Source organism: Mastigoproctus giganteus, chromosome 8 (assembly GCF_048544385.1).
Source record: "Mastigoproctus giganteus isolate SK-2022 chromosome 8, ASM4854438v1, whole genome shotgun sequence".
Lineage (NCBI taxonomy): Eukaryota > Metazoa > Arthropoda > Arachnida > Uropygi > Thelyphonidae > Mastigoproctus > Mastigoproctus giganteus.
Genome location: NC_143582.1, coordinates 156,515,991 through 156,527,983, shown reverse-complemented (window position 1 = coordinate 156,527,983; position 11,993 = coordinate 156,515,991). Strand labels below are relative to the sequence as shown.

Here is an 11,993-nt window from a genome sequence, read left to right as displayed (position 1 = left end):
CCCATGCTGTTAAACTTGTGTCACCTTTTAAACCTCCTTTGTGAATTGGTGATATATTTGCACACCTCCAGTCAATGGGGACCTCTCTTGAGTCCAAGGAAGCTCTCATAATTATGGGTAAGGGTTTGCTTACTTCCTTTGCTCCCTCCTTTAATATATCTAGATAGATCCCGTCCTCCCCAGGTGCTTTCCTTATGTTTAAGTTCAACAATATCTCCTCCACTTTGCTCTCAGTTTTTACAAAATCACTTAGCTCTCTATTACTATTAGTGTTTGATAAACTTCTGGCACTCACCTCATTGAATAACTCCTCATGCGTGAATGTAGAAGCAAAATACTCATTCAGTTTATCAACTACTTTCTAAGTAATACCTTCTAATTGACTATTGATGAGCATTATCCTCAATAGTCAACCCATCTATGAGGGTGGTCCAATCTGATTCATCCCTTTCTTTCAAGATTTTACATAAGTAAAGAACTCTGCTGTTTTTCTTTGCATGCTTTCCAAAGATTTCTCGTAATCTGCCTTTGCTAGCCTAATCTCCTTTGTGACTTGATTACAGACTAGTTTATACCTGCTTCTGTGTCATAGGCTTCTGTGTCACCTGATATTTTATATATATCCCATACATTTTTCTTCTCTGCCAAGAGCCTCATTAATTCATCTGACATCCATTTAGGCCTAAACTTCGAATAGTATTTCTTACTCGGAATGAAATGAAAAGGCTAGAAGCCTCCAAAATTCAGACCCTGAAGGCTTCCCATTTAGAATTCAACATTGGTAACATTATCAGTTGATCCCACTGTACAGAATTTAAAAACTGACTGAGACCTCTGTAGTCACCTTACGAAAGCAAAAACCCTTCCCCTTACCCCTGATGGTAGTTTCATCTTTAAGTAAATCCCACATCAGTGTATTGTGATCACTATTACCCAGTGGTTCCTTTATTTACAGATCTTTAATGCATGAAGAATCACTGCTGATAATCAGATTAAGAGTATTATTCCTTCTCGTTGCCTCACAGACATGTTGCTGAAGAAAACATGTCATCCAATAAACCCATAAAAGTCTTGCTAGTGTGCAAGTAACCAGCCCACAAGTTCCAGTCAATATCTCGGAAGTTAAAATCTCCCATTATAAAACAATCTGATTTACTGGCCCACTCTATTTTCTGAGCACAATTGCGCATTATACTCCTCAGATTCATTACGGCTATAACACATGCCTAATCCCATTTTTCCTTTCCCAGTGCTTATTTCACACCAAACAGACTCAACACTGCATTGTCCACCAACATCAATTAGCTGCACTTCCTTAGACTTTGTGTGTTTCGTAACTAAGAGAATAACCCTCCTCCCTTCCTGTCCTGTCTATCCTTTCTGTACACATTGTACTTCCCAAATTCCAATTCTGCACTGCTTATATCTGTGTGGCACCACGTCTCTGATATCCCCACAATATCTGCCTTTGATGTCTTGATTAGCACTTCAAGCTCATCAAATTTATTAACTATAATCCTAGCGTTGGTGTACAAGCAAGTATACATGCATGTAACTGTTCCTACTCTTAGTTACCCTAACACAGCCCATGTATTTACTTTTTCCACTATGACTCCCAACAGTCCTAGAAATCTCCATCACCTTGCTTTCCAGGATGCTGCTTATTCTAATCGAGGCAGTGCAAGAATCATTTTTGCCTCTACCTGCAGCTACTGTTAACCTCTTAGTCTGGGTATCTCCCCAAGCTAGCAGTTTTCCAACCCTCCTAACACTGTCTCGATAGCATCAGCAAATATTCTTGCACTCTTTCTATTTAAGTGTACCCCATCCCTGTAGAAGCAGTCTCTCCTGTCAACAAGCACAGACCAGGCTGAAAAAAATTCTACCCCTTGAGCCTTGCACAGTCTCTCCAGGGCTGAATTCATCGACAAGGCTCTTATCATATATTCCCTCCTATCGTGCCTGGGCAGAAGATATCTGCTCTACAACGTCATCAGCTTTTGCCCCTAGCAGACATACCCTGGTCCTTTTCCTCCTATCCGTCTTACATAGTATATTCCCTGTCTCCCTGACAACAGAGTCACCAACAATAACTAATTCCTTTGGGACCAGCGCATTCTGCCTTGGAGACTGCCTCTGTTTTGCCTGATGCAGAGGAGTGAGCTCTGTCATTCAGCTGGGCGGCTGAGAGCTTTATGGGCCCCTCATATTAATTTCTTCGTGGTCATTTACCCTATACCTCAGGCTGTCATAGTTGCCCATCAGGATGCTGAGTCAGCGCCTAATTTCTCGACACTCTAGACACCTAGCACACACACGCACAAAGGCCGTTTTAGAAAGATCGGCAAACATTTCACATTTCGTACGTTTTTTTAGACTGTGATCCGTTGGAGAATCGCCCCCTTTGTTTCTTCCCAGAGTCAGAGCACTCTCACTAGTATGTGATCTTTGCTTTGCAGCTCTAGTCTGGGCCATGATTTCCGTTTAAATATAATTTAATTCACAATGAATTTTAATATAATTAATATTATTTTTGATTAATTGATAATACTATAATAAACTAACAGATTCCTAATACAGTGCTTCGCATTACGCTATCTAGTTTAATTTATACACATTTGCTGGGACATCGTCAAGTAACCTTGGTAGAACTTGTTCAAGAAAGATCCAATATTTCGCGGAGTTCATGCAGGATGGTAACTGGTATGGGCCGACTAAGCAGTCACCGACCATCCCTGCCCACACATTATTGCAAAGCGATGTTGTGCCGCATGGGGCGCCCACCGTGTGGGTTGTCGTGAGCCCACACATGAGCATTGTGCTGATTAAAGAAGCATTCCTGAGTGAAATAAGCCTCATCCGTGAACAAAACAAAGGCTGGAAAATTCAAGTTTTTAAACTTTTGTGGAGAAACCACTGTGCAAAAGCCACACTTTCAGGATGATCTTGGAGGAGCAGTAACTGAACCCTTTGGAGATGAAAGGGGTGTTAGGAATCATCGTGCTAGACATGCTGTACATTGCAATGAAACACTCCTAAGGCAGAGGCAATGGCATGTGTGCTGGTAGTAGGATTATTCTGGACGGCATTCAACACACTTTCTTCCATGGTGGGAGTTTGCATCGAACGTGGTCTGCCCACACTACTCCTGTTACCTCTAAATGACCCATAATCGCACAAATTTTGTATATTTTATTTTAGTCTCATGTATTTTATTTAATAGCAATTAGTAGACTTAATGCACAAGGCATAATTCCTTATGGATTTAGGTAATTAACTATATGATATCGGTGATGAAACACCGTAGTCTACCCATAAATTTGAACTAGGTTTGTAAGATAAAAGGCATTGTTTTAATTGTATCTCATATTGTGGGTGCCTTCTCAATGAGATAGCTGGTATTGCACTACTTCAGGCAGGTTCAGGGTTTTGGGATGCTTATTTATTTATTTTCGTCTTGTTAATCATTACAGTGAAGTGGCGTGATTAAAAAGAGGGAAAATGAACCTGTTACAGGGGAACAGTGGTTTTTAACTCGCAAAGGAGTTTAGGACAGATTCGCACCCTGTCGGAATGGGGTGTGCCCTCTCCTTGTGGAGTCGACCTATAGTGTGCATTGTGTGTTTTGCCTTATTATGTCTGTCAGGGGTTTGTCCTACCTTTCATTAAAATAAAGTCAACATTAACCCAGATAATTCCAAGGGCTAGACTCTAGACACATATTTAAAGATTAACATTTTACTATGTTAACCTCAGTTAATACTCTTTCCCGTTATCATACTGTAAACATAGACCTTCCTGGTCAGATTAACTATACAAGTTATCAACTTTCTATGTGCTAGAGTGATATAACAAGTTATTTGGTTGGTCTTCAATCATATCTTTCAATCTTAAGTTTTAAAGTAACAAATCAAGTTGAGTTTTGTTCTAAATAAGAAGATAGGAACAATAGCTGTAACTATAAATGTAACAAGTTTAATATGTAAAGAAAGTAGATACACGTGTGATAAGGCAATGCTTCGTAACTGATACAAAACTATCATTAAAAACAACATTACAGCAAAAGATTTTCAGTGTGGACCTCTAGACAACTAGTATAGAATTAGTTCTATTTACTTCCATTGGTTTGACTCTAGTCCACTTTGAATCAATGAGGGTCGCTAATTATCCTTTCAATCAAAGTTAATTAATAGTTAATTAATAATTAATTCCCTATCCTTACTGTTATGAATTCAAGTATTAAATCGGTTTTAAAATAACAGTAATGTAGCCAAAAATGTTTGGAGAACTCAAGAATAGAGTCAATGAACAAATAAATACAGCTTTCTCTTTAAGTTTCATTCGTTAAGATATTTGATATACTTTTAGATATATAGTTTCATCTTTTAAGTTTTGTTTGTTAAGATGTTTAATATACTTTTAAATATATGTAGGCTGAAAGAAAGGGGAATCAGTATATAAGCTAGGGAGCAGTGATGAACCATAACAAAACACTTGGGAAGAGAAACTTACAGACGAAATGTCGACCTGAAGCTGTTATACTCTCTTCTTGTATTTAAGGTTCTGTAATAACTATAGAAAACTTTAAGCGCAAACTAAACACATATTTAAAGATTAACGTTTTACTATGTTAACCTTAGTTAATACTCTTTCCCGATATCATACCATAAATTAGAAAAGGGGGAATTCGGCCTGGGGCTCCTTATGGTGCCCTGCGACTTCTTCAGCCGAGTTGCACGGAGAATAGAACAAAACGTTTACTGAGGAGAATGCTCAACAACTTCTACACAAAGGAGCGCACTCATATTTATGCCTTCTCTTGTGGCAATAAAAATAAAATCGGAATTTTCCCATTCGTCGGAAAAAGCTTTTGACCACCCTGTCTAGACACGATAAGATCTGTTTAGAGGTGACTCATCCAACGCTTCAACATTCTGAAGGTTCTCAAGGCATTTCTCCTTCCTACGCATTTCTAGTATAATCATGTGTAAAAGAACTATTTCTCTTTCTGCTCCTTGACAGAACACCTGCTCGTAACGTACGGGCAGTAGGTGTGACTACTTTGAGTCTACAGAAACTGCTTACGTTCTTAAGTTTTTTATGTTAATTCGGCATCTGGTTCATATAGATGAAAAATAATTATTAAACTAATTATCTAATAACCTTCCATTGTTTAAGAGTTTTGATTACGGTAGAATAAACGAGAACAATCAAGTTTTTTAGAAAGTTAATTACATAATTACTGATAAAATAAAAGCTTTCGTAAGCGAACTCATGATTATTATGTCCGTTTATGAATTGAAAATATGAAAATAGCCTATGGCTAAGAAATCATGACACAATACAATAACTGTTTGTAATTATATGTAATTATTGGATATCGTCGCACCACATGCTTGTTTGTAAGTTTTTAAGGTTACTTCATCATTCTTTCAAGGTCCAAAAAACAATGCGTGGATCAAAAATGATGTAACGTTACTTATAGTTCCATTTCGTAAACAAAATGAAAGAATTAAATTGAGCAATAACTAGTAAGAGAAAGCTTCATCAGCTTTATCTGATGACAACATATTAAAGTTATATTTCCATGATTTCCAATATTAGTTACTCTTATGATAATATTCCTAATTAATAATATCAATTAAGTAATAAAAAAATAAAGCATATATAATAGGATTACTAACAAGATGAATTTTGGTATAAAAATAGTATGAGAGATAGGGGTTAGTTGCCAAGGGCAGTAAGTGCTTTGCAACATCCCACCCTTCTTCAACTTTCGAAATCATATCATGATTGAGAATAAGCCTCCTCCTATTTGAGATATATTAGGGGTTGAATTCTTTCTGACACAAAGTCTTTACCTAAAAAATATTTCGCGTAGTTTTCTAACGAAATTGTTATATGCTGTTAAAACATTTAGACATATAAATTTAGATAGAGTCTGTGAATAGCTGATCCTATCGGATACTGCAGCGATTCTGCCGAATAAATTTGAATAATACCCAAATTTCTTATGGAAAGAGGTGAAGTGTATGTATATATTTGAGATATACGTTCAATGAAAATGAAACGCAAATATCTTCAAAATGCATTAATATTTGTAATTTCTTGACAGTCATTGATTCATTGGATTTGTTATGTTCAATGATTAAAACTTAACACTAATAATTATGCTAAATTAAATTAACAATGTAAATTTCACAGAGTTTGCTGTGGTGGTAATACAATAGAATATTCTTTGACAATATAATCAAGTTGTAAAAAGTTCTGTTGTTATTATGAAATGTCCATAGAAAATATTCAGGCACAAAATGTTCTTGATGCTTTTGTGGGGGGTGGGTTTTGGGATGTTAATACTTTTTTTTTTTTTTTTTATTTATTTATTATTTATTTCTTTAATAATAAATCACGTTAACCTTCCAGACCCACCTCTTTTAACTTTGTATTTCTCAATTAAGTTTCCCCCTTAATTTACCTCCCCTCCACGTTAACACCTGACTTGTATACTGCACAGAAGATCACAGATTCTGGGGGAATAATAGTTCGTGTATGTCTCCTCTGGACTGGCTGAGTATTCAGAATGACTCAATACTACACATGATAAACATATACAAATTTGTTTATTTCACAGTATATACATTAAAGAATTGTATCATACAACATCAATTGGTATAATGTTAATAACTGGCATTATATGTGTGTTAAGATGTAAAATTAATAGCAAATGATATAATATGTCTCTTCGTGTCTTTCTGCTTTTTCTCCTTCTGGTTTAGGTTACATCTCATAACATTATTTTTTTCTTTCTAACAGTTAAACTTCCCAACTGGAATTACCTCAGTGGGCTTAACACCTCTATGGATATTGTCCTAGATTTATAAATCCCCGCTATAATCTTTCATTAATTTATCCCTTCCAAAATAATTCAATCTTAATATCTTGTAACGTTTCAAGTACATAGAACACCTTTACATCTTAACTTAGAACATACCAGTCTCAAGTACATGTATCTAAATCTTCCTTGCTTTAACTTATCCTTGAGATGAAGTACATACATCTATGAACCCTTTTCTTCCTTTTATACTAATCAATACCAAATCTACTATCAACTAAATAAACATTTTTCTAAAGTCCTTCTCTTCAAATCTAGCTTAAAATTATTATCTCGTACTTACATATTAACTTAGGGAATCACACTTTACACTACCTTTTCTCAGTACAGGGGCGACTCATCATCAACAGCATAGGGCATCATCAGGCTCCAACTGGAATTATTCATCGGCAAAGGAACTGCTGCTCATCTACAGGGATTCTCCTACGTTCAGGAACTCGCTCTTCTTTCCATACGGCTATTAAATAAGTTGCTCCGGCCTGCTTTTTGGGCGTCTGATCAGTTCGTCGAAACTGGGAATCATAATAGAATTATCAGGACTCTTCTTACTACTTTATTGAGAAGCCTGGCTATGTAGCTCTTCCTTATCTTGCTATACCGAGGCTTTTCGATCCTTTTTTTTTTCAGCTCCAGCATAGGTGTTTCCATCTTTCAACGGTTATCTCCTTCCTATTCCAACAACTCTTAAACAGCAACTCCCACAACTCATTACTCTGTCCCCTACTTTCTGGCGATTCTCCCGGCACTTCTCAGGATTTCTTTCCAGCCGCACATCACTCAGGCATCTCCACGGGAACTCTCTAAACTTCCACACTGCCAAAACTCACAACTCTCCCAAAAAAAACTCCTAACTCCTCTTTCCTGTCTTGCATCTCCTTTTTGTTTCAGCCGCTCATTCTAATTTTTATCCAATCGTCGTTCGTTCTTCCTCATCTCATTATTCTCATTCGCTCTCTCCCACTTCTTCCGTTTTTCTTGGCCCTTCCCTCTCCTGGGGTAACTTCCTGTTTACAAATTTCCATCAACTTCGATGAACTACTGGGCGTCTAGAAATTTCTAGATATTTCCTTGTGATCATTCCCGATTCACTTACCGCTATTAGTCCACTCTGTTTCTTCTCTACCGCTCCTTGAAATTAATAAGTGCTCAAGGAGTCGGTCTGTTTCATCTAGTGGCAGCCATAACCACAGTGTGTATGCCACATCCAGGGTCTCCTTCACCCTCTTAGTTCTTAAAATCTTCCTCTCCACAAGGGGGAGTCGGTTCCCTTGTTCTTTCCTTCCAAAGAGCTGCTCACTTTCTGTTTATGCGACCATGAACTGGCCTTACGGTGCTCCCTTTGTACAAGTGTTCCAGTGCTCCCATTGTCTTGTGTACCGTCCTGCTACCCCCCGTTGTTACGTTAATCCTCCCCTACTTGACTGTATGGTACAGAGCGATCGCAATCTAAGCTGAAAATCATCCTATGTAAATACTATTATTTAATATATACATATTTTTTTTCTTGTTATGTTATAATATTTATAACATAACATTCGCTAGGATAAGTGTAAGAATTTTGTTCTTACACTTTCTCATAAACATAAAACAGTTCAATCACATTCTGTTCTTCCTTTGAATGATCTTGTAGAATCACTACATCACATCTGGTGATCGTTCAAATTAAGAAGTTTCCTCATAAAATGTAGATGTTGAGTTTTAAGAAGAAAAGTCTTTTAGTGTCCAAAAATTGTAAAGATAAAAGTTTCTATATATTCAAACCTGAACATTTGATTCTTGAAAACACATCGGTAAGATAATGATCCAGATAAGAAAGAATAGCATTACTATTACATATCAGCTATTTCAAACTAATACAATGTGATTATAAATATGATTATACATTTTGAATAATCTTATTGTTCAAAAGATATCAAATTATTTAAAAAAATCAATATTAAAAGTTACATGTCTATAACAGATCATATTACATAATGATCCATACAATATGATGTAATATACAACTAAAGACTTCTAAATTATTTGACATACGTTAAAATAAGTTTAACTGATAATATTTATATTCATTATTTTCTTCCTTTCACTACATATTAACAAATACAAAAATTGTAGTATACTAATACATAATACTTGTTATACACACATTTCTAATAGTAGCTATAAACTAAGCCTTATGGCATAAAAACATTCTCTCAATCTGTCATATATGTTGAGAATTCTCATTAAAATACAAATGGAATTATAGATAAAAAATATAAGTCAGATATATGAATAAAACATCAATCAATTAAGATATTAATTACATTACTACCATGATTACATTATTCTACTTGATTGAATTATACATCAACTATTGTACTAGAACAAGGTCTCTGTTGACATAATCTTCAGATAAACAGTTCATCCAGCAAGAAAGTTATACTTGCTAATATAATTTTCTTTCTCTTCTTCTTTTTTTATTTCATGTCGGCCTACATAAGAGTGGTAATGGTGAGAACGCTTCATCGTCATAGATCAAATCGGCACTATCAGGCTGTTTTGATTGTGGTCTTAACGAATAATAATAATACATCGTATATCCAGCCCCTTTAATCTAGAGCTCTCTGATAGTGATATCCGTTTGAGTATATCCGACCCCCTTAATCTATAATAATAAAAATATTATAATAACAAATTCATCTGTTCTCTGGCATATTTACTCAAAATATGTAGAAAAGGTATTTGAATCTTCCTTCCTTCCTTAAGTGAAAAGGTATTTGAATCTTCCTTCCGTCCTTCCTTAAGTGAAAAGGTATTTGAATCTTCCTTTAAAAAGTGTAGTCTACCACGTAGAAATTCCCGTTGATTATTCCTAATCCTTATACATCCTTTACAACGTATTGAGTTTTTTGGAGGCATCTATAATGAATGATAAATGCTCTGACTAGTTCAATGATGATAACTGTATTCGTACTCCTTTCATTTTGATTGATTAAGTTTTATATAGGCATATTCGGTCCTCCCATGTTCTTTTCTTTTTTTTTACAAGATCTCCGTCATTACGTACAACATACGTGGCGTTTTTCTGAGTGGAAGGCTTCCCACGTTTTTCAATTTACGTCTGCCTTTTTCTAATGAATTTCCTCATATTCCATATTTCCAGCAATTGGGGTAACATAGGTAACTTTTGGGGGCGCTAATATTGTGCACTTGTATCAAATCAACATCTTCACAGCACCATTTCTCCAAGATCAGGACTCTAAGTCCAAGAATAACGACAACCTACTTGATGCGGTTATTATTAAAGAGATGAAGTCCAAATCACTTTGTTGACGAATAGTCATCAAAATTTCTGTTGTTCCCCATTCATGAAACTACATGAAAAACATACTGACCAAAAGTATCTGAAGTGATCCTGACAATAATCAATGTAAATCTAGTGTAACTAGTGTAGTTATGAACTTTTAAATCCCATTTAAATTCCGTAAGAATCGCTCGTCCCTGGAACGTCCAAAACCAATATGCAACTGGTGGCACGTTCTTGATCATACACGGCAAATGTAAGATCTCGTCGAGTTCAGCAACATAACTTCGTCTGCAGTGAACAGACAGCGGTCCTGGAACAAACACTAAACAACTGTCTTGAATTGTTGGATAAGAAGGATTCGAGATGGAACACTCATATTTTCCCGTCTTTGATTCCCATACATTGTTAATCATTAATTCTCGTGAATTTGTCGTTTCTAAATATTCTCCATCCCTTTTCCATGTGATCTTTAATGGTGATTTGGCATGAACTGTACAATTTAGAACAACAGTATTGCCAGCTTGCACTGCGGTATTGTTCATTTTCGATAAAAATTTAGGTTCATAGACTATATTAACTCGATAAATTTTGACTGAAACTACTACTTCATTCTCTACCATGCACGAAATTTCACTTCCATCAGTTTGTTCTTGTAAGTCACGCATCTCTAACAAAGATCGATGTGTATTCGATAACGTGACGTTATTTAGAAACCAGAAGTAATTCATAGTGATTGGATTTGCCTTTGCATTACAAAAAAAATTTTAGGTCGTCTCCAACTATTTTTGGTTTCTTCAAAAGTTGAAGTGTGACTTTTGGCTTGTATCTTACGCTAAACGTTGCCTGGGCCGTTAGTGTTGTTGCTAAAGTTGGATGTTAAATAACACAGGTAACAGTCCCTTCACCCCATGATTCATTTACTGTTCTAATCTGCCATATCAAATCTACAGTTGTCTTCTTCTCGTCGAATCGGCTCGCTTCAGAAACGTGACATCTGACAGTAGAACTCGTTGATTCCAATCTTTCCAGAAAAACTGGGTGCCGGTTTGCCTGTAACAACGCGGCATGTTAATGATAAACCTTTTCCTTCTGAGATTAAAATGGGCACCTTCCATAATAACTGGTGGTTCTGAGGGTACTAACACTGTCAGGAAAGCTCTGGATGAAGTAACTATACTCCCATCCAATAATGTCAATTCGCAATGAAATTCAGCTTCATCTTGTAACTCTACAGGTTTTATTTCAAGATTATAAGTTCTTTTCGCTGTTGATCCAACTAGACTGTATCTTGACCAAATCCCTATGTGATATCCATCGCCTAAGGATTTGTTATCCTGGAACCATTGAAATGTAGTGGCGGGAATGGTACTGATACATGGCAACATCACAGACTGTCCCAATATGGCGGTTCGATTAATAGGTTGAATGACAAAGATATTATCCAGGGCGGTTGCATTGATCCACTTCAGAATAAAACTAATGATGATATAATTTTCTCTCTTCATCTTCCTTTCCACTCTTCTTGTATTAATCAAAATATTGAACCCTACACAACAGACATAGATTTTGTTTCTCTTTTTAGGATTGGTCATAGACACGTTAACAAACATCATTGATTTCTTATATTTGACATTAATATGTCGATGATAATAGACGTCTTTGAAGCATAAATGCTGCGTTATAATTAACTTAAAAGAGCTCTCAAGAGAAGTTGTACAAAAATTCTCTCCATTTTTTTTAAAATAAAAACATAACATTATTAAGAATAATCTACAATCTATCTGTGTATTACTGCGTTACATTCATCATTTTGGC

The 11,993-nt window shown here is 35.9% G+C and overlaps 1 protein-coding gene across 1 annotated transcript; it reads right to left on the bottom strand.

Moving 5' to 3' along the window:
• Positions 1 to 10,237: 10,237 nt before the first annotated feature.
• LOC150081944 (irregular chiasm C-roughest protein-like) lies at positions 10,238 to 10,906 on the bottom strand. The gene has a single exon (XM_090380376.1). It carries the CDS (start codon positions 10,904 to 10,906, stop codon positions 10,238 to 10,240), a length of 669 nt encoding a protein of 222 aa, XP_090236502.1.
• Between the last annotated feature and the right edge of the window lie 1,087 nt (positions 10,907 to 11,993).

What these genes read in the sequence shown, in the direction of transcription:
- LOC150081944 (XM_090380376.1), bottom strand. Translation starts at nt 10,906, where the DNA reads ATGAATTACTTCTGGTTTCTAAATAACGTCACGTTATCGAATACACAT.